Source organism: Condylura cristata, unplaced genomic scaffold (assembly GCF_000260355.1).
Source record: "Condylura cristata isolate star-nosed mole 26May11 unplaced genomic scaffold, ConCri1.0 scaffold00022, whole genome shotgun sequence".
In the NCBI taxonomy this organism is placed as follows: domain Eukaryota; kingdom Metazoa; phylum Chordata; class Mammalia; order Eulipotyphla; family Talpidae; genus Condylura; species Condylura cristata.
The window spans coordinates 17,528,835-17,550,862 of record NW_004567123.1 but is presented as its reverse complement, the minus strand read 5'-3'; the positions used below and the strand labels follow the sequence as shown (position 1 = coordinate 17,550,862).

General features: G+C 49.6%; 1 protein-coding gene across 6 annotated transcripts in view; it reads left to right on the top strand.

Moving 5' to 3' along the window:
- The window catches only part of DLGAP4 (discs, large (Drosophila) homolog-associated protein 4), a 126,570-nt gene that overhangs the window by 48,713 nt on the left and 55,829 nt on the right, over positions 1-22,028 (top strand). Inside the window, exons 2-7 of one of the 6 annotated variants that reach the window (XM_012728295.1) lie at positions 1,850-2,921; positions 5,456-5,697; positions 8,048-8,162; positions 10,659-10,709; positions 11,239-11,316; positions 13,220-13,460. In XM_012728295.1, coding sequence (XP_012583749.1) covers positions 1,923-2,921; positions 5,456-5,697; positions 8,048-8,162; positions 10,659-10,709; positions 11,239-11,316; positions 13,220-13,460 — 1,726 coding nt within the window. In that variant the 5' untranslated portion in view covers positions 1,850-1,922. Of the gene's footprint in view, positions 1-1,849; positions 2,922-5,229; positions 5,311-5,455; positions 5,698-6,143; positions 6,161-8,047; positions 8,163-10,658; positions 10,710-11,238; positions 11,317-13,219; positions 13,461-22,028 lie in introns of those variants that run through there. The other 5 variants (XM_012728297.1, XM_004687222.2, XM_004687224.2 and 2 more) reach the window with 5 other exon arrangements.

The window sequence follows — 22,028 nt, the reverse complement described above, 5'->3', positions numbered from 1 at the left end:
GAGATCATGCTTAGTGAAATAAGCCAGAAATAAAAGGAAAAATACCAGGTGGTTTCACTCATAGCAGTAGTATAACAGACCAGGCAAGAAAATAATAACAATGAACAAACAGCTGTATACCAGAGACACTTTATGGGTGTGGAGTGAGGAATGGGGTTAAAAAACAGTGGGGGAGGGAAATGCACTGGACTATGGTGATGGCACATGGGTGATTTGGTGATGGGAAGCCCATGGGGATTACAACTGAGATGAAAAATGCACAAAATGATGTAAAAATAAATTATTATATTATTTAAACACACACACAGATTTACTATGTACAGTGATAGAAGTCAGAAGCCTCAAATGGGTCACGGGGCTGCACTCCTTCAGGAAGCTGTAGGGGAGAATCTGCCTCCTTGATTCTCCCTGCTGCTCAAGGCTACCTACACCCCTTGGCTCATGACCTTGTATCACTCAGACCTCTGCTCAGGCTCCATGTTCTGAGGATTAGGAACAGGAATCTTTGGGCGCCATCATTCTGCCTCTCATACTTGGCTTCAGCCAGAGTCTGCGCACTCTGACCTCACCCAGACCTTCCAGGATTCTTTGCCCCCCACCTGCTCTGCTCCAGCCACACTGATTCCTTTCAGATCCCAAGTAGGTCAAGCACACAGGCCAGACCAAGCATTGGGACACTTCTAAGCAGGGCTTAGACACCTCACTGACCTCCCCTCTGCTCTATGGTACAGATGTGAAGACTGCAGTCCTGAAAAGGAAAGGGACCTGCCTAAATTTGGAACTGGTGGTTCCAGGCTGGTCCACCAGAACTGCCTCATTTTGCAGATGGAGAAACCGAGGCACAGTGATTCCATCTTACACCGTCCTCTCTCCTGTGTACCCAATCCTGAGGATGTGCTCATGTTATCGACGGGCTAAGAACTCTGTTTCACCATGGCCGTCATTGATTCATCCCAGTTGGAAAGGATGGGCTGATGGGCTAGTTGACCTTCTCAGATGTCTGCCGCCCCAGCACCTAGCCCAGAGGTCACACGTGGTACATTTGTTGAGGAACAGTGTGGGTTTCACAGAGGTTTACATATGACATTAATGGTTCCACTACTAAAATAGAGTTGGGCAGTCCCAGGGAAGATGACAGGCCCCTGTCTTGCCCCTACTCTGTAGAGCAAGCAAGGTGGCATGGAGGACAGCAAGGGCCACTCTGGCCTTCTTTTGACCTTGATCTTCCTCTATGAGACAAGGAGTGTTCAGGGGCCAAGGAGACATCCCATCCAGAACCACATCCCTCCCTTAGAGCACACTCTGGATACTGGGACCTGGAATTGCCTATACAAGGAATGACCACAGGCCTGCATCCAGAGGCAGCATGGGCTTTTCCCACGGGTGTTCTGTACTGCCAGTGGGGCCATCTCTAGGCCTGGAGGATGGCTATCTGGGGCATATGTGAAGTACACTTGGACGTGCAGGCTGGGGTGTATGCATGTGCAGGAAAGTCAGGGGTGGGGGCAATATGGAGGAAAGGCAGTGAGTTCCCCACCACCACCATGTTTGGAGGAAACGAGTAAGTCTGACCTCAGACTTGGTTTTCCAAGTTATTATGAAAATATAGTCTTCAAAGGAGAATGGAGCATACTTTAATAGTTGCCTCACTTGAATTGTAACTGCCACTTGTACTGATGGTATGTTGACCCCCCCTTTTCATTCTTGTCCTCAGCCCCATTATGTTCAGAGCAACTGAAAATTTTCAGAAATCCTCCCAAGCCTGAGGCCTACAAGGATCTGACTAACCTTTCCAGCACTCTGTCCCCTCTGAGTCCCACTGACTTCTCTCTTTGTCTTCTCTCCCCAGGACAGTTGCCGCCCGGGAGAAGTAACCCGGGCGCCCCGATAGGGCGACGGCCCTTGCCCTGAGGCCCGGGATCATGAAAGGCCTCGGTGACAGCCGCCCCCGCCACCTCTCTGACAGCCTGGACCCACCCCACGAGCCCCTGTTTGGAGGGCCTGACCGCAACCCCTACCTGCTGTCGCCCACGGAGGCCTTTGCCCGTGAGGCTCGCTTCCCCGGGCAGAATGCGCTGCCAGGGGATGGGCTCTTCCCGCTCAACAACCAGCTGCCGCCTCCAAGCAGCACCTTCCCTCGCATCCACTATAACTCCCACTTCGAGGTGCCAGAGGAGAGCCCCTTCCCCAGCCATGCCCAGGCCACCAAGATCAACCGGCTGCCCGCCAACCTCCTGGACCAGTTTGAGAAGCAGCTGCCCATCCACCGAGATGGCTTTAGCACGCTCCAGTTCCCCCGCGGTGAGGCCAAGGCCCGGGGCGAGAGTCCTGGCCGCATCCGCCATCTGGTCCATTCTGTCCAGCGGCTCTTCTTCACCAAGGCACCCTCACTGGAGGGTACAGCCGGCAAGATGGGTGGCAATGGCAGCAAGAAAGGTGGCTTGGAGGACGGCAAAGGCCGAAGGGCCAAGAGCAAGGAGCGAGCCAAGGCTGGGGAGCCCAAGCGGCGCAGCCGCTCCAACATCTCTGGCTGGTGGAGCTCTGATGACAACTTGGATGGCGAGGGTGGCGCCTTCCGCAGCAGTGGCCCAGCCTCGGGGCTGATGACTCTAGGCCGCCAGGCGGAACGCAGCCAGCCGCGCTATTTCATGCATGCCTACAACACCATCAGCGGGCACATGCTCAAAGCCACCAAGAACAACACTGCTGAGCTGACTGCCCCGCCACCCCCACCCGCACCCCCAGCCACCTGCCCCAGCCTTGGGGTGGGAACTGACACCAACTATGTTAAGCGGGGCTCCTGGTCCACTCTGACCCTCAGCCATGCCCACGAGGTCTGCCAGAAGACCTCAGCCACCTTGGATAAGAGCCTGCTAAAGTCCAAATCCTGCCACCAGGGTCTAGCCTACCACTACCTGCAGGTAGGTCCCTGCGTGGGATGGGGTGGACAAAAGGGGTGTGAGAAAAGCACTAGTTTTGAGGTCAGGTATACTTGAGAAGTTGCTTTCTCTGAGCCTCTGTTGACTCCCCATGCACACATGGCTGATAATGGATGCTAATAAGGGAATTCCTGCTGACTGTGCTCTCAGCAGATACTCTACTAGGGCCATTTGACCTTAGCCCTGAGTAGGAACCAAAACATGCCCCTGCCGTTTAGAAAACAAATCTGGAAAGCTATGCCAACCACCCCCTTCATAGAAGCAATGAAATAGCATTTCTTGAAGGCATGGGATTGCTTGGGGACAGAGACAGCTTCAGATGTGGCTTTGTGTCCCCAAAGCTGGGACAGGGTCTGACAAAGAGGAAATGCTCAAGAAATATGAGAGGAGAGAAGGGCAGATGAACAGGTAGACATTTAAGTGAACAAAGCTAACAATAAGATGTAGTGCTGATGATTAGGACGCTGGGAGAGAGAGATGCATGGAAAGTCATGTCAGCATGGACAGTGGGCATTGTGATGGACACCAGAGCAGAGGGATGCAGGAGCCCTGAGATCCTAACACAGTTTGGGGAACTAACTTTATTGTAGTGCTTAAGCACCAAGACTACTAACTTTCTCAGGGCTCTCGACCATAGAGTCCAGGCTGTGGAGGGAAGTTACAGGAAGTAGATTTCAGTCCCCATTGAGACGGAAGGGGCTGCTTGTGTAGGTAGCAAGCGACTCATCCTGGGGACTATGCCAGCACAGGCCTCGCCAGCCTTTGGGAGCATGTTAGATACATTTTGAACCAGATGAACATCAAATTCCGACAGAGCCCTAAGTTGTCATACTGTATAAAATCTCAAAGACAGTGAAACTGTGAAGGGAGGAAAGGAAATTCAGGCAGTATTTTATATATTTAAGGTAGCTGAGGTTCTCAATTTTCTTCGTTAGTTTACAGACAGGGAGGGAGTGGTGTGTGACTTGGCTCCATCTTAGAACAGTTTGGTTTGGTCTGGCCATGTGAAAAGATTTCAGACCATAAAAGGGTGACCCTGCAGGCCTGGGGATTTGTGCTATTTGGTTGGGTGACAAGAGGTGGGCTTGTGGGAGCTGGGCTAGCCACAGGTTCTAAGCAGCAATGTCCAAGATCGCCTTCCCAAAATGGAAGTAAGGAGGATGTATTAGCAAATGGTTTAGGAGGTAGAATGTGCAGGCCCTAGTGACTGGCTGTGAAGTCAGCTGTGGGGGAAGAGGATATTCAGGAGAAGGTTGAAAGGGCCCCACAGTGGAAGCCCAGAAAGGGACTCTTCCTCAGCAGGGAATCAACCAGAGGATAATATGAGCACCAAGAATGTTGTGATACCTGTGCCAGGGTGTTAATAGGAGCGTGCATTTGTGCACGTGGTAAAGAGCAGGTTTGCTGTATATGCTGAGAAAGGGATGTATGTGGGCATCCGTGGTGAAGGGATGTGAGGGTGTGCGCTGTGTTGATGACACAGGAGGGGTTCTGTTGAGATGTGTCCACCATGCAGTGGTTGCTGGTGTGTGAAAAGGGGTGTGTCTGAAAAGGGGCACACATGATGACGTAGTTACTGGAGTGTGTGTGTCCTTGATACCATGGGTATGTGTGGGAGGTGTGCTTGTTCCCTGAGTTAAGAGTACTTGGCAAGGCATGTCCACCAGTCATTATGAGGTGAACACCCAGGTGTGCACCTGTAACAAGTGTGTACTAGGTAAATGTGGGCTATCGGCTGTGTGCTGCCCCGGAGTAGCTGGCAGAGCCTGGCCTCAGAGGGCCAGGGGGGCTCTTCAGTTAGGTTCTGCCACCATAACCCCTTGGGACCAGGACTCCTCACAGTCCTCTTGACTGAGTCCTGACCTCAATTGCCCTTACCACCCCTTCCGTGAATGGGGTTCCTGAATTTCACTTGGGAAAACTGAGCCCTTTTTTTGTAGCTCACCATGTGATTACCCAGTCCTCAAAAGCCCCTCTGTTGACTTGACCTTGGTTTACCATCTGTGGGAAAGGGCATATTGATTGGCTCCCAAGACCTAATCTCCATACTTATGTGCTATGGTGTCTCCCCCCTCTTTCTAGGATGGGTTTGGGAGTGTTTAGGGTGTGGAGTAGGACCATAAGCCTCTGAGCTAGCAGGAGAAGTGATGGGAACACAGTGGGGACTCAGAAGGGTAGTGTCGGTGGGGTCCATTGTGATCACCGGAGTTGGACGGTTTTGATGTGGCACACTGATCCTGAGATCCATGGAGAAATCTACAGCAGGGTTTCACTTAAGACGGCACAGTGAAGCTGTGACAGAACTTCCAACTGCTCTGTTGCTGGGTGGCCTCAATGGCGGCACCCAACACCTAAGGCTGAACTCTCGGAGGTGGGGAACGAGGGAGCTTCAGAGCCCGAAGCTAGGGGGTTCTCGCTCACGGCTCATTTCCCAGCCCGAAGCTGGGAGGCCGTGGCGCAGAGGAAAGTGTGTTTTGCCCGTACCAGCCTTCCGCGGCCTGTCCGCCCATCCCCAGGTGCCCGGCGGTGGTGGCGAGTGGAGCACCGCGCTACTGTCCCCGCGCGACGCGGACGCCGCCGCCGAGGGCCCCATCCCGTGTCGGCGCATGCGCAGCGGCAGCTACATAAAGGCCATGGGCGATGAGGACAGCGATGAGTCCGGTGGCAGCCCGAAACCCTCACCCAAGACGGCGGCGCGGCGCCAGAGCTACCTGAGGGCCACGCAGCAGTCTCTGGGAGAGCAGAGCAACCCCCGCCGGTGAGCGCGCAGCCCCGCCCCCAGGCAAGCCCTGTCCCCGGGATCTCCGCCCCTGGGAGAGCCTCTCTGAACTCAGAGCCCCGTCCCGGGAGGTCTCTGCTCACTCGCGAGTCTTGCCTGGAAGCTCCGCCCCTTGGGGGTTGAGTCCCACCCACCGGAAACTAGTTGCTAGTGAGTTCTCCCGAAGTGGCCTATCCCTTTAGAAGGAGCCCCGCCCCTGTGGTAGCCCCGCCCACAGGCCGACCCAGTCCCCTTGGGCTCCGCCCCCCCCCGGGGAACCGCGCCAGCCAGCTACCCCTCCCCTGGGAAAGCCTCTTACTGCACGCACTGATCTAGCTCACCGACTAGGCTAGCCCCACAAAGCAATGCCCCGCCCAAGAATCTCGCTCTCCTCCTCTACCTCCATTCTTGAAGAGCCCAAAACCTATAGATGAATTCTTCTGCCCTCCAACCTCAAATTCAGGTAAACGCTCCCACACTGAACTCAACACCCCCTTCCCCATCTATTCAACCCCCAAGCCCTGCTTTGGGTTAGCCTGGTCCCTGAAAGCCATGTCCTTAGGTTAGCCCCTGAATTTTAATGAGTTGACTATGGAGAGTCCTGTCATTTATGTAAGTCCTCCCCATCCCCAAGTTGGATCTCAGGTGAGCCACATCCTTGATAAACCAGGAAAGCCTCTTTAGAATGATTGAGCCTGGTAAACCCTGCCCGCAGGAGCCGCAACTCAGGTAAGTTCCACGCCACCGGGGAACTGCCCCAAAGGACCCACTTCTTCAGGTTAGGAGAACCCTGCCTTGAGTGCACCATCACTGCCCAGGGAAGCTAGATTCCCCCTCTGCCTGTCCCCCTGTAATTGTTGAGCTCCAAGATTGGGACAAGCATGAATCCAGAAGTCAAAGGGAGGGAGATAGACAGATTTCACCCTGCCTGGAATTCTACCATTCAAACTCCATCCGGTTGCTTTAGGACTTAGAAGAGTTAGTAAACTGATGAACAGGAAGCAACAATTGAAATGTTAAAGAGGTGAGCCTTTATCAAGGAGCAGTCACTGTGGGAATAGAACAGAATGGAGTAGGAGAGAAGTTACAGAATCCATCCAGTCAAGTACAAAGTGGGTAAAACTTGGCATAGAAGATTCAGAATCATTGATAAGGGTGAACAAAAACAATAAACAAACAGAAAGACTTGGAGGAATAAAAGGAGACAAGTTTAGTCCTATTTCTTCCACTGCGGGGCTTGAACCACAACTTCACGGAGGAAGTAGACTGGGAAGACTACAGCAGAGTGCAGAGAGTTAAGTCAGGAGATAACAGTACTGAGCCAGGGAGAAGCAGGCCCTCTGAGAAACTAGGAATCTCATTGGCTAAGACAGAAAGCAGGGACTAGCTTCCAGATGGGAATTTAGTACACTACCAGCCAACCTCAAGTCTGCCCCTTTCTGAGCCTCAGTTTCCCCATCTTTAAGTGAAGGGGCTGAGCTGGATGATCTCTAAGACCCCTTAGAGTCCTGAGATCTTACCATTCTACAAATGTCCCATGGGTATTGACATGGGAGCAGTGGGCAGGTCTGGGGCACAGACCTTTAATGAGAAAAAATCAGTAATAGTGGCAGTAATCATGATGGGTGCCTTCCATTAGCTGCCTCTGGGCTGTTTTGCCCCAGTGTACTTCAGTCTGCATCATTGAGTCCTTATCCCATCCCTACTATATAGGTGTGAAAACTAATGCTTAAGCAAGGGGTGATAACTTACCCAGAGTCACCCAGAGAGAAATCTGGATTGCAATTGAAGCCCTTCTATATCACGGGCCTGAGCTGCTGGCTGGCTGCTTTGACTTTATTCCCTGGGCAATGCAGGAGGAAGACCAGGATCAAGTGGATGTGAGAAAGGTTAAAGAGCCTAGGAAAAGTGATATCTTTGGGAGTCTGCTGGAGGCCACATGTGTGAAAACTGAAGTTTTAGACAGTGCTAACCTGAGGTAAAGGCTAGGGGTCTTGACAGACTGTCTGGGTCCAGCCCCCAAGACCAAGGGAAAAGGCCATAGCATTAGGCTGGTTTGGGCCCGCGCAGGTTTGAAACAATCAAATGCAAGTTTGTACTGCCACCTTGAGGCTGCAACAGGCATGACAGATACAGGCTGCCTGTATCCTATAGCTTTTAGAAGCCTTAATATAGGCTTGATATAGGCTTCTAAAAGCTAGTTCTCCCCTTATTCATTGCTGCCTATTGCACTAGCCAGGCTTGCAGCGACACCCATTTTTCTCTCTGCCAGTCTTAACCCCCTGGGCTTTTGTGTCCCAAGATGAACAGTGAGTGGGCTGAGCCCTGTCTGCTCCTCACCCCCTATCAGGAGTCTGGACCGCCTGGATTCAGTGGACATGCTGCTGCCCTCCAAGTGTCCCAGCTGGGAGGAGGACTACAACCCCATTGGCGACAGCCTCAACGACTCCAGCTGCATCAGCCAGGTGAGGGTGGTGGGCAGCCAGAAGATCACTGGGCTTGGGAGAGCCCTCACTCCCACCCAGGAGCACAGACATATGTACTCCCCGCTCCTTTTGAGTGGTCCCTGGATGTCTGCACTGTGTTTCCATTTGGTCTTTCTTGAAGTTGCCTGTGTGTGTCTTTCTGCCCCAGTGACTATCTTGTGACTGGTAAGAGATCATGGTCTGACATGCATGGCCTAAAGAAGAGGCCGCACTCATATTGCCAGTGGGGACCTCTAGACCTTGCTGCTGCTCCTTGGCCTCTAAGCCATGAAGAAAGGGAACTGGAAACCTGGGTTTGAGTCCTGATCTTGCACTGAAATATCAACCCAGGACAAGGCACCCCCTCCCTAAGCCTCAATTTCCTGATTTACTACCGGAGGGTGATTATTCTATGTTGAAGGGTTGTGAGCAATCAATGAAATAACTAACATAATGTGCTTATCAGAAAGTAATAACCTTTATGTTTATCATTATCATCTTGCCTTGTCACCTCTGGCAAGTTGCTTCTGTACTCTGGGTCTCCATGTCCCATCTACCTGTCTCAGTAGAAACATGGACTTCCAGGGACAGACAACTCTGCCACAAATAATGATAAGCACACTGTGCTGCACTTTTAATTCTCAACTATGAGTTCCTTGAGTCTTCACAGCCACACCCCAGCCTGGGCTTTATTATCCACATCCCCATTTCATAGATGAGGAAACTGGGGCACAGAGAGGCGCGGTCACACAGTTAGGCAGAGGCAAAGCTGGACAGGGACCTAGAACTATGACCCAGACCTGGAGCACAGTAGTTTAGGATTTGCAAAGGGAGGGCCAGCCGAGGCAAAGTCAATCCCAGTGGTGTGGGTAGGGAGACAAGGCCCAGAGAGAGCAGAGACTGAGTCCGTGGAGGCAGGCAGGTGCAGACCCAGCCTTCTCTTTGTGCAGGCACATGCACAGGTGCCACTGTGTGCAGCTTCATGGCCAAAGAAAGCTATTATACCGCTTAGAACCAAACTGAAGGCTTTGGGGACCCAATTCCTCACCAGGTAATGACTCCTGGCCTGTTCTGCCAAGCCCTCCCTAGACCCACACCTTCAGCATTGTCTTTCCCAGACTCCAAGGAGGCTAACCTCAGACTCAGGGAGGGACGGGACACCCCAAACTGTGTGACCCTCTGCCCCTCACCCAGGCCCCACCAAATGACCTGAATGGTCATCTTGACCTGGTCATCTGCCACCTCCAATCTACTCTCAGTGGTCAGAGTGAGCTGGTAAAAGATGTGTGTGAGATCATCTCACACCCTGGCTCCAAAACCTCCATGGCTCATACGTCACTCAAGTGAGAGCCAGAGCCCTTGTGCAACCCATGAGACCTGGCTTCCCTCTTGGACAAGATCTCCCATTTTACCCCTCGCCCTGTGCAGTCACACTAGTTTCCATTCTGCTCCTCGGGCTCAACAAAGTTCCACCTTACTCCTGCCCCATTGCCTTTGTTTTTCCCTCTGCCCAGGAGTGCTCATCTTTCAAATCTTTGCAAGCTGGCTATTCACTGCATTTTAGGTTTTAGGTCAAAAGTCACCTCCTTAGGAGGGCTTTCATCTAAAGGAGCCCCCAAGGCTATGTATACTTACTTGGTTAATTCTCACTACCTGGAAATTATGTTTGTGTGCTTGCTAACTTGATGCCTGTCTCTTTCTTAAGACTGGGAGCTTCCTGCAGGCAGGGACCTTGCTGTCTTGTTCCCCATAGTGTCCCCAGCACATAGTATAGGGCACAGAGGTATTTGCTGAATGGATGGCTCCCCTCCCTGTCTTTTTCATGTATCTCAGTCTTCCTGTTTGTCCTGTCTCTCTCTGTCTTATCTCTTCTTCACACTTTTCTCTGGCTCCATGTTATCCCACTCACACACCCATCTGCAGTCCCTACCTTGCCTTGCACTCTGAACATGTTTGTCCTTTGACACAAGAAAATGCACGTAGAATCAACCAGGTTGGAACCCACTACCTCCCCGTCCCACTGCTTCTCTCTTCTAGTCTAGGGACCCTCCTAAGCCTTACCCTCAAAACCTTGAGTGACTTGAACTACATATACGGCTCCAAAGTCAGAGGTGACCCAGCTCTGACTGTGTGTCTGGAGACTCAGTTCCTACCAGAAGGAGTACCCATTCCACCAGGCTCTGGAATAGGTAGGCCATGTCCAGAGAGGAGAAGGCCCTGGGCTATATGCCTAATCTGTAGGCCCTGGTGGTCTGCCTGCCCAGGTGAGAGGCAGTAGACAGGGCACCCAGGAGCCTGTGAACAGCTGATTACAAGTCCTCGGCAATGTCCAACTCTGGAAGGAAGGAGTCACCTTCCCCTGAAGGAGTGACCCAAGTGACACTGGGCTTTCACTGGTCTGGGAAGGAGGTTAGACCAACCATTCACAAGCCTGCATACCCCACCGCAGTCCACAACCATGGTCTCCCCATAACCCTACCCCTCTCTTTCCTGCAGATTTTTGGACAGGCCTCCCTGATTCCCCAGTTGTTTGGCCATGAGCAGCAGGTCAGTATGTTTGCCCTTTCCTCACACCCCCACTCCAGAGTTTAGGGCTGGGTCTCAGACCTGGCTTCTGAGTGGTCCTAGCCCCCAGAGCAGGATAAGGAAAGGCATCCTCTGAGAGTATTGGCTCCATTCCTTCCACAAAGCCTGGGGAGATTGTTTCATTTGGACAGAACAGAGCTCAGGGCTAGTGCCCAGGTCCCCTGACTTTTCTCCCTTCCAGCGCTCCAGCAAGATATTTAAGGATGCTGGGGCCTTGGAATGAATGCAAAGACTTTTCAGTTTTACAAAAGTTGGGCATGTCAGTTCTAGCATTTTCTGACTGCCCTAAAGGTTCCCCCCATGCATATCCATCCTTCCCATGAAAGTGACCCCTTCCCCCTGCCAGACCCCAGTCCCAAGGTCAGAAAGCAGGACAGGAAAGGTGCTCTGAGCTCAACCCCTTGTGACCAGAAGTGGCTAAGTGACTTGTCCAAGACCACATGTCCTACAGGGGCAAAACTAGGACTGACACCATATTTCCTGATGCCAGCTGTGGATGCCTCGTGTGACCCCACCACCTCTTGAACATATTATTCCAGAAGATTTGGGGGCGCCCACAGTGGGCCAGGTGAGCTCTTCCTCCTCTAACTTTAGCAGGCTTATGATAAAAATGTGATGTGTTAACATATGCAGGGCAGTTCCCCACATACACCTCAATGATGCACATTGACCAATAGCACTGACCAGCTAATCCCCACCAAAAAAATCTTGATTCACATTTACAAATCCTTGCACTCACCCCACAGAACTGCCTGTAATAATAGCTACAGGGTATCAGGTGCTATTCTCACAGACAACTAGTTTAAGCACACAATGTGAACTACATCATTTAATTTTAATAAAAATCTTACAAAATATGGTCTATAAGTAGTCTCCATTCTGTAGCTGGGACACTAAGGCACAGAGCAGTTAGGTGGCTTGCCCACATTCATATACAATGGAATAATGGCCCCTAGAAGTCTAATTTCAGAGCTGTGCTGTTACTGTGCAATCCCAGCAGGAGCCTGGAAGTATACTACAGGTTGCAACTTGGAAAATAAGTAACTCTTTCTTTGATAGGTAATACCTTGATAGGAGGATAAATACCTACCTCTTCCCGGTGAATATTGAAGTCACATCACCTGCATTTTATCATTACTGTTCAATAGAATTTGCTACAACTTTAGATAGATTCTATAATCCATACTACCCCATTAGATAGTGTGAGCAAGTGAAATGTAGCTAGAGAGTGAATTTATTTTTAAATTAATTTAAACAGTACAAATTTAGAGCTTTTTAAACATTTGGGCCAAATTGGGTGATGAGCCAGCTTGTCATTTTACTTAATGCAGTGCCAAACAAGTACACAGGTATTCCATTTCATTAGATGAGGAAATACTGACACAGAAGATAATGATGGCCCGAGATCTACAGCCAGCTCATGGCAGAGCTGATCCTAGGCTCCATCTTTTCTTCCTCACAGTGCTCAGTGAACTTGTTTTGTACCCAGCCCACTACCCTGTACCTCAGACCTTCCCGAAGACCTCCACTGTATCTTTGGCCAGCTGATGGATGTCTCAGCTTATATTCCATGATCCTTAGTTACCAATGGCCTGAGACATAGATCAGAAAGACCCTTTGAGAACCCCTGCGAGTGTATGGATGATGAGGCTCCTCTATGGTCACACTCCCAGGTGCATATTTGCAGGATCCTTCATGTCATCTCTGGAGGGAAACTTAGATGCCATCTAGATGAGGTCAAACTGGATGTGAGATAACTAGCATACACACAACCATTCTCCATTCTGTCTGTGGCAGACATCACTAATCAATCCTCACTGCCACTTCGTTGCCACTTGACCTTCCTTCCAGTCTTACTGTCTTTATCAGACTATTGCATCAGTTTCATCTCTGGCCTCTGCCTCCATTCCAGACTTCCTACCTAACACCTACTCTATATTACCAGGTTTAGATTAGATTAATCTTATTTAAATACATACTTGGAGTATTGAATCTACCATTTCCCCAGTGGTGATTCCTAGTGAGCATTTCCCCCTCACTATCTCTCATTTCTTTGCTTGAAAAATGAAGATAGTAGACCATAAGATGGTAAATATTCAGCACACTTCTTGCCACCCCCATTCCAACATGCAGGGCAGGCATTACTGACTGATCAGTCTTCTTTCCTGCTGAATTCAGATGTGACCTCAAAATTTATTAATTGGTAAGTGTGAACACACAAAATACAATCTAGTTAATATCTTAGAAACTACCCCAGGTGGTTTTTCCTCCATTGTAGGCATGGGAAAATTGAGACCCAGAAACGTGAAAGGGGCTGCATCTACCCAGCCCATACTCTGAGATGGAGGGGCGGGAGGTGGACTGAGTTGAGGCCCCACAGATTCCAACCTTGCTTAATGAACCAACCACCAAGCACCCCGCCCTCCAGAATGGGCAAAGCTGGCCCCTGATGCCTGCCTTTGCCGGCACAGGTACGGGACGCAGATCTGAGCGACCAGTACGAAGCGGCCTGTGAGTCAGCCTGCAGTGAAGCGGAGTCAGCAGTGGCAGAGGCTCTTGACTTGCCTCTGCCCAGCTACTTTCGCTCCCGCAGCCACAGCTACCTGCGTGCCATTCAGGCAGGCTGCTCGCAGGAGGAAGACAGTGTCTCCCTGCAGTCCCTCTCCCCCCCACCCAGCACTGGCAGCCTCAGCAACAGTCGGACGCTTCCAAGTGAGTACCTAAGGGGGCAGGGAGGTGGGCTGTTGTTTGTTTGTTTAGCAAGGGGACTACAGGTGCAATTCCTGGTGAGCCAGCTGGTGGGAAATGCTCGGGGAGGAATCCATGGTGGGCCGGCCAGAACTGGAGGGGTGATTTGGAGAAAAAGCAGGTCTTGTGGGTGCCACCATTTGGTAAATTGGAGCTTAAAGGGGGGTGGTCAGACACTATTACTGTTGGGCTAAGGGGGTTCAAGAGAGGGGAAGCTTTGGGATACTCTGTTGCCACCTGCTGGTGAGCAGGGTTTACGGACACCCTATCTACCTTTTAGGATTAGTGCAGCAAGTACGCACACCTGTGGGGAGGGCAGAGCCTTCAGGGAGAGGATGGGATCTGCACTGAACCTTCTCAAGGGAATGGGCTTGCAGGTTTCTCTCATGCTACCCCTCCTGATACTTATTGTAAACCTTATGAATGATCAGAAAAAAAAGAAGAACCTGTTTCACAGAGCAAGCCCAAGGAAAAGCACGGCACAATTTCTGATTTAGTAGAAAGAGCTGTGAGCCTACTTTGGCTAACTAGTTCTCCTCCCAGAGCTTCAGGTTCCCTGTCTGTAAAATGAGGCATAAGTCAGACCCCAGAGAATTCTTGAGGCAATGAAATATGATTGTATATAGGGAGCTTTTAGGCAGGGCCTGTACAGGATAGGAGCTGATAAGTAGTAGCTGTTATTACTGGTTCTCAAACTTCACTGTGAGCTCCTTAATAATCAAAGGAAGTTGGACTTGAATTGTAGTAAGAGAGCACTATTTCAAGTGTTCAACTGGTGCTTGAGGTAACTAAATGAACCTGAATCCCATGGTGGATAGTCTCTACACAGGAAACCAGCTTCTTGACTGGCCACATCTTTGCAGGGGCCAGAGCTAGAAGCCACTTTATGTCACTGTTGCCTTTCAAACTCCCACTAACCTGACTCCCCCAGCCCAGTCATTCCTAAGTGAACTGAGAATGGGTGATGAGAGGCTGCATGTCCCAGAACTGTTTGGGTCCCTGTACTGAGAGCTGTCACTACAGTGGTGCCATGCACCAACCAACCACAAAATTGGTGCATTGCAATTCACATTTGTTTCTTGCTTACAAGTGTGCGGTTCAGCTGGGACAGCTCTGCTCCAAATGTCTGCCGCCTCTTCCTGAGGCCAGCGGGTCCTCATGGGTTCAGGGCATGTTCTTCTATGAGGACATGGTGATGCAGAAACACAAGAAAGCAAGCCTAACACACAAACACGTTTCAAAGCCTCAAAGCCTCAGCTTACACAGTATCTTCTAACATAACAAGTGTATGACTGAACTCAAAGACAGTCAAACTTTATTTTGACGGCAAGGGATATAGATACAGGGCAGGGTGAAGAATCAGGGAAGTAATTCAATCTGCTATAATCTACTCCCAAGCCACATTTATTCAGAGAAAATGTGCTTACCCTGAAGACCCCCAAAATCTCATTCAATCATAGCATTAAGGTCTTATGACCTTTATCAAGTCTAAATGTGGTTGCTCTTGAGTGAGTGACCTAAAACTTAAGTATTTACCTCTCACTCCATCCCATCCCCAACATACACTGGTGAAAGGGACAGGATAACTGAAATTCACACACCTGTTCAGAAAGGGGGAGCTTAGGGGATAGAGAGTTAATTGATCGGTGACAAATTCTAAAGTCCTTCTAGGCAAATGTTGGGTGAATAGTCTGGAATAAGGAATATTCCTTGTAGGCATAAACTCTGTTCCCTGGGGTAGATTTCCCTAAGGCATTGTTCTCACAGCTCTTGGCTCTGCTCTAAAGCCCTTCCTTTTCCATTAGCCTTTTTTTTGGCCTCTCCTAAGAGAGTGCCTCTTGGGCAGCTGAACAGCTTTCTGAACCTGCTCACTGCAGGGACCTAGTTTTGTTTTTTGTTTTTGTTTTTACCTTTTTCTCCACCCCTTTAGCCTAAGATGAACATAGCTTTGACCATGCACCTACCTCAAATACTTTATGCAGTTTCTGTGTATCTGATTCCACTTAACTCCATGTGCCAAAGCCATACCCACAATTATTTTTGAATCATGTCAGTTACTCTAGATTCAATCACCACTACTTTGGGTGTATAAGGCTTCTGTGAGGCCAAGTCTAAGCTTTCCGGAAGCCTGTTGAACAGCTGAGAACATCTATTAGCTGGTGTCTTATTATCTGAGAGCATTAATTTAAAATGTTATAATCACACCCTTGATTTGATCTGGTTCACAAGCTACATCTTAACTGGCCATGATCATGGTTTGATCTTTGTCCCTAGGCTATATCTTAATTTTGAGAATGATTCACTGGCTGGAAGGGCTGGAGTTGACATGTATTTTCCAACTCAGCAATTTCTGGGCTCTCTGTATTCCCCTTAAGCTTCCCCTACAACACTCACTATTTCTTTGATGAGTTCTTTTTTCTTTTAAGTCCTTATCATACGTAACCCAAAAGAGCCAACTCTTGCTTTCAACATTTTACCTGGAAACCTTTGCCCAAATCCATTTGCCCCCTTTATTTAATAGTCATTTGACAGGGATCTCTTCTAAGAAATGTATTGTTAAATGACTTTGTCGCTGTGCAAATATTATAGCATGTACCCACAAGCACAGAAGGGATAATACTATATACCTAAATTGCATAGGGATTGTGTATGTTGCCTGTTGGTGACAAAAAGGTCATTCTGACTGCACTGTAGATTGACAGTTTAACCAACTATTTTGTCTCTATGTAATAATCTGCATTACCTCTGTTCAAGCTTCCTGTAACAGTTTACTCATTGTTCACCTTTTGGTCCCAGAGCAATATGCTACATATTTTCATTTTTACTGCTAACAGACCTCACTCTATACACCGGTTTCTATACATCTTTTGTCATAACAGTGCTGTGTAAAATGCAAGCACATGATTTTAGTGGTGCAAAATACTATGCAATAGTTCTCATTCACGGGTTTCTCTGCATATTCTACATCCTCCTCCTGGAACCAAGCATGCTCCTGGAATCGGTGCCCAAGCCAGGGTATGGCATAAGTATAAGAGGCAAACTTCCCCGTGCAAGTGCATTTCAAGTCTCTGGGGCACATCTGCTAACATCTGATTGGTTAAAGAAAGTCACGTGATGTCAGAGCCAAAATCCAGGAAGTAGACTCCAGCTTTTGTGGCAGAAACTACAACAGCAAATGGCATGACTACTGGGAAGGAGTGAGAATGGAAGTCAGTAACTCGGTCAGTCACAGTCCCCCACCCTCAGTGCATCTCTTATGGATGACCCAACATTTGATTTTAAATGTGGGGCTCCAACAGTTATTTTTAGTTTGAGGGCTGTAGCTAGCCCAAACCAAGACACTAAAGGAGGTGTCATGTAGCGGCATCTCACATTTACTCTGACATGTGCATATGCACCTGCTCATACACATGCACAAGGATTTGTACCCTTAGGCCTATATATGATAGGAAGGCACATTAAAACACGCTTACTGATATTCTCATATACACCAGAGCTTTACGTACAACTGGCACCTGCACGTCTCCTTCAAAGTTCACACCACCTTCTCACTTCTTACCAATCTCTAGCCGATTGGAGGCACCAAAAATATTCACCCACACATATCCACATACCCCCTCCCCCAGATGACCACCATATACTGTCTATAGCCTACATGATCTACTCGATCCCCTCATGTTCACCCTGTAAACCTACTTGCCTCATGGGGGAAATGAAAGCCACCAGATTTTTATACCTGTGCCCAGAGCTGCAGCTACTAAGGAAAGGGTGCTCCCGCTATGACACTTAACTAGCATGATGCACAATTCTTATTAGAATAAGGTTTTTTTATTGCCATCTCCCATAAATTGAGTGTAATAAGAATATAATTCAATTATGTCATTGAATATAATTCAATTATAATTCAATTATGTGCCCCCCTCATAGGTGGCATCCTTCATCCATGTCAAACGTGCATACCCATCATGGTGACTGCCTCCCCCCACCCAGGGACATACCTGACACACAGGCACACCTTCACTCAGTCATGGTCTCCCCTCAGGTTTCACTCCTGAGCATCTGTCTCCAAGGAATAAGCAAGCAGGTCTGGACCCTGCCAGCCACCCAGGGCTGTCTGAGCCCCCAAGTTGCTGAGGCTCATGAAATTTCTATGTTACATAAGGGCATGAGTGCACTCAGGCCACATGCAGGGTCATGGGGAGAAATAGGCGAGGGACAGTTATTGAGGCAGTGCGTGCCTGGAAGGGGTGAGCCCCCCTGTAGTGGCCATGAGGGTGGAGCTGCAGGCCCATCCACCCACTCAGAGCTGGCCAGCTTCCCAGCTGCCAGTGCTGCAGTCTTCTTTTCCCCCTCATTCCCTCCTCCTTTTTGACCCAGATTCTACATTCCAGAAATAGCTCTGGCAGGTGACTGGCAGTCTGGGTCAGTTCCAGCTGGGGATGGTGGGGGAAGCAGCAACTTGGCTGCAGATACATGCCCCTCCCCAGCCAAAGGACCTACCGGGAGAGACCATGGGAGGTGGGGGGCTTCAGCCCTAAGTTTGCACCATCTCTCGTCTCCACCTCTGAGGAAGAGAAGAGGAAAATCAGAAGTCTCCCTCCCTTCTCTTTCTCTACCCAACTTCCGTTAGTGCTCATCAGCCTCTCCTCTCTCCCTCCTCCATCCACTTCTTCCAGCTTCCCCTCCCACCCCACCCCCCAATAGCCGCCTTCTGTCTGTCTAGTTCAGTTGTTTCTCTCCTCCACCCTCCATCCCTTTTTCCCCATTAATTTCTGGCCTCCTCCCTTTCTGCTCTCCTACTCCCTCTGAATCACAAGAAGCTGTGACATCTTCCAGGAGCCTCAGCAAGCCTGGTGGGGTGGGCTGCTGGGTAACACCCCGCTCCCACAGTTGCATTTTCTGCACCTGTACATGTTTACAGTATAAATGTACACACGTAGTTACACATACTTAGGGTCACTCCCTGCCAGTGCATGAAACTCCAGGCTGACCTGGATAGATTCCTGGCCTGGGAAGCATGTTTGCTTCTTGCTCTGGAACCCTGACTTCCCGTCTCAACTGCTGTGTCCCTCAGTGGGTCCTGGCGCCTCCCTGTGCCTCAGATTCTTCCATCAGTATGGTGAGGTCTCCCATCCAAACCACAGAATTGCTCTGCCCTTCTTTGTCCCCTCTTCTTTCCCCCCACCCCAAACCCTCTTTCCCCTCAGTTTCTTCTCCCAATTCATTCCTACCTCCATAGACACAGGAAGGGACACTGATAAAATTCCAGTAATCAGTGAACCCCCCCCCCCCCCAGTCAGCCTTGTCACCCAAACCTCTCCCAGAGTTAGCCCTGGTTAACTCTGGTTATTATACTATAGACTCCTGTCAAATTGGACAAGCCAGTCCCCCACATGTTAGGGCTGAGAGGAACCTCAAAGACCCACACGTCTAGACATTACAGAGACTTTAGTTCATGTGTCATCTCTGATCCCCAGAGCTCAGGACTGAGATTTAGTTAAGCAGAGAAGTGTGCCACCATAGATTAGTGATATCTGTCTGAATGGTTACACATATCTGACATTCCTAATTTAACCCAGCTTAACCACACACACATATGCACATACACAGTTACAAATATTTTAGCCTAGAGAGGATGAATGTCAAGTCAGAGTCACTCAGCTAGCAGGTCAAGGCACTGTTTTCTACTTGGGTTGTCCTGACCCCAAAACCTGTAGTTCCCCATTATCCTGGGGGCAGGGGAGGAGGTGCTATGTAACGTTCAGGTAAAGAAATGCAGTGTGGTCACAGGAGTTTCAGGAAGAACCATATGGCAACATGGGCAGAATGGATTGGAGGCTAGTGCAGTGGTCCAGGCAATGAACAGTGCAGCCTGGGCAGGGGCCAGAATGAGAGTAATGGGATGAACCAGGTCGCCTTCCCAGAGGAAGTAATGAGGAAGCAGAATTCTCTTCTGCTGAATTAATCACCTCTTTATGGAGAGCAGTGGACAGAAGGTGGTCCTCCTCCCTGTGCGTTGCCAAACCTTTGGATCAGGGTACTCCTGATTAATTCAGTGCCTGCTATGTGTTCAGTGCATGGATCACCACTCCAAGCTCAGTTTTTTAGACAGACCCACGAGTCTTCTGGTGGAAATAGTAACTGGGCTTAAGCACTGGTCAGTAGGCCTAAAGCCTCAGGATAGAGATCCTTGAACAAGAAAAGCCATTCTTAACCTTCAAGGGCAGAGTGGTCAAGACAAAGGAGGTTAGATTTGATACTTTAATTGAACTTTGATTGCCCCACAATTTGGTGGCTAAGGACATGAACCATGCAGTCAGGTAGCTCTTTCATTGCATAGGGGTTTGCCTAGGGTGAGACATGCCTTGTTCTATGGACCAGAGACACAACAGTAAATAATAGAAACCCCTGCCTTCATGGAAAGTACATTCTTCTGCTGGGGGTGGGGGACAGATGAAACAAACACACACAAGTATATGGCTCACTGTAAAGTAGCTCAGAATAAGGGACCAGAGAGTTTTGGCAGAATGAGGGGAGTAGTGCTGAACAGTAGTGCTGAACAGCTAGGGGTAGAGGTCTTGGAGAAAGATATGTCATAGTGTTACAGGGCAGTGAGAGGGACACCCCTGAACCCTCAAACCTATCTGCTCTAAAGGTTTTGTCATTTGCCACATCAAGACAAAACATATAAGACCATTCATGGAGAGGAACTTTAAGACAGTGTTCAATACAGAAAATACAAAGAATATAGTTTCCTTTTTTTTTTTTTAAGATTTATTTATTTATGCATACAGAACTAGGGTACAGATCAGAAGTGTGGGGGTGAGAGGATTCACCAGAAACAGAGTGGGGAGCAGAACAGGCTGACTGGTGAAGTATACTGCTGAGGGGAGCAGTGGGCGAGACAGGAGAAGTCTGCCACACCATGTGGGCCACCTCCCTGGGCAGGGATCAAACTCATGATGAAGCGGCTTAGGCTGTTTAGCTGCATAGTACTGTGTTTTAACCCACTGCACTACCAGGGAGGGCCCAAGAATATAGTTTTTAATCAAACATCCAAAGTTACCTATCCCCTTGTGGGTAAAAATCTACCCAAAAGGGATTGGCGTAAGCAAGGCCTGAAAGCCTGACACAGTCTAAAGCACCTTCTGGCAGGGACCCATAGAAAAGGGTCAGAAATGGCTGGACAAGTCTGTGAGGATAAGAGCAAAATCAAAATCAAGATAAAAGTTGCCACAGGCTGCTTCTTTATATGTCTCTCTGCTTCACATGCCTCCCTCAGGTTTTCTAGCTCTCCATCTTGCTTCCTTTCAGATTCTTCTCCAAATTCCTCTCCTCCCTGCTCATCTCTACCTTCCTTTGGGTGGGGCAGGGAACCTGGAACCTCCCCTTTTCCTGGGGACCACTCTGTTACAATAGCACAGACTGGGAGGAAGTCAGTAGGTTCCCTAGGATCTCTAGGCAGGGGGACAAGTTAGGCAGGAGGCTGCCAGGTGTGTTGAAGCAGGAGGCCCTGGGGCTGGGGCAGAACAAAACACAGTCTAGCTTATGTTAAGGGGCTTCTAAGTTAATCAATTTAAAGCTAAATACTAAGTAAGTACAGGTGAGCATAGTGACTGTGAGTGGGAAGAAGTAAGCTAATGGTTTAAAAATGCCTAGTTCAGCATCTGGCATCAAAATGGCTCAATAACCATTACTTACTTTTGTTATTATTGTACCTTTATGCAAAAAAAGCAACAGAGATACTGGAAACATGGTGTCATCTTCTTTGGTGAGATCCTTTTTTCCAGTTTGGAAAGGAGACGCACTGGGAAGGGAAGGGACTTGCCTAGGTCACAAAAGACAGGTAGGAAATTGGAGCTGGGTCTGTGGATGGCAGACCAGCTGCACCTGCCACCAGAGGAAACAGACCGGCATGGACCCAGCACCAGTATTACGTGAGGAGCCTTGAGGCGAAAAGGGAGTGATTTATATGGCGCGGACTGCATGCACTCTGCTCTCCAGGGCACCGTGGGTATGCTAGTTTTATTTTGCCGATAAGGAAAGGAAGTCTGAGGGAGGCTGAAAGAACATCTTGCCCAAGGTCACACGGCCCTCCAGAGGCTGTGCGGGGAATCAAACCCAATCTGGAGGACACCAGGTAAAAACAGCAAATCCATGATTCTGCGAACGGGACCACTAAAAACACTCAGGACGTAGTGCTGTGGTACTTAAGGATTAATTTGATCAGGCAGGGTGGAGGTCACCTCAGGCTGTTCTTGCGGAACTTCAGTTCTACATCCCCCAACTGCGAGGTGTCGCTGCAGTGAACTGATGCGAACTCTACGGGTTCGCCTCCTGGACGCAACGTGCGTCCGGTTCCAGCTGGAACCGGTTTGGCGGGGCGGCTCCGGGGGCGAAGGCCCCCCCCCCTTGTTTAGGCGTGCGCACGCCGACGTGGGCGCGCGCTCCCTTTCACAGCCAGTTGGCCTAAGCTTGGGCGGGACTGAGCTCCCCGCGCGCTTGCGCGCCGACCCCGCTGCGCGGGCGCGC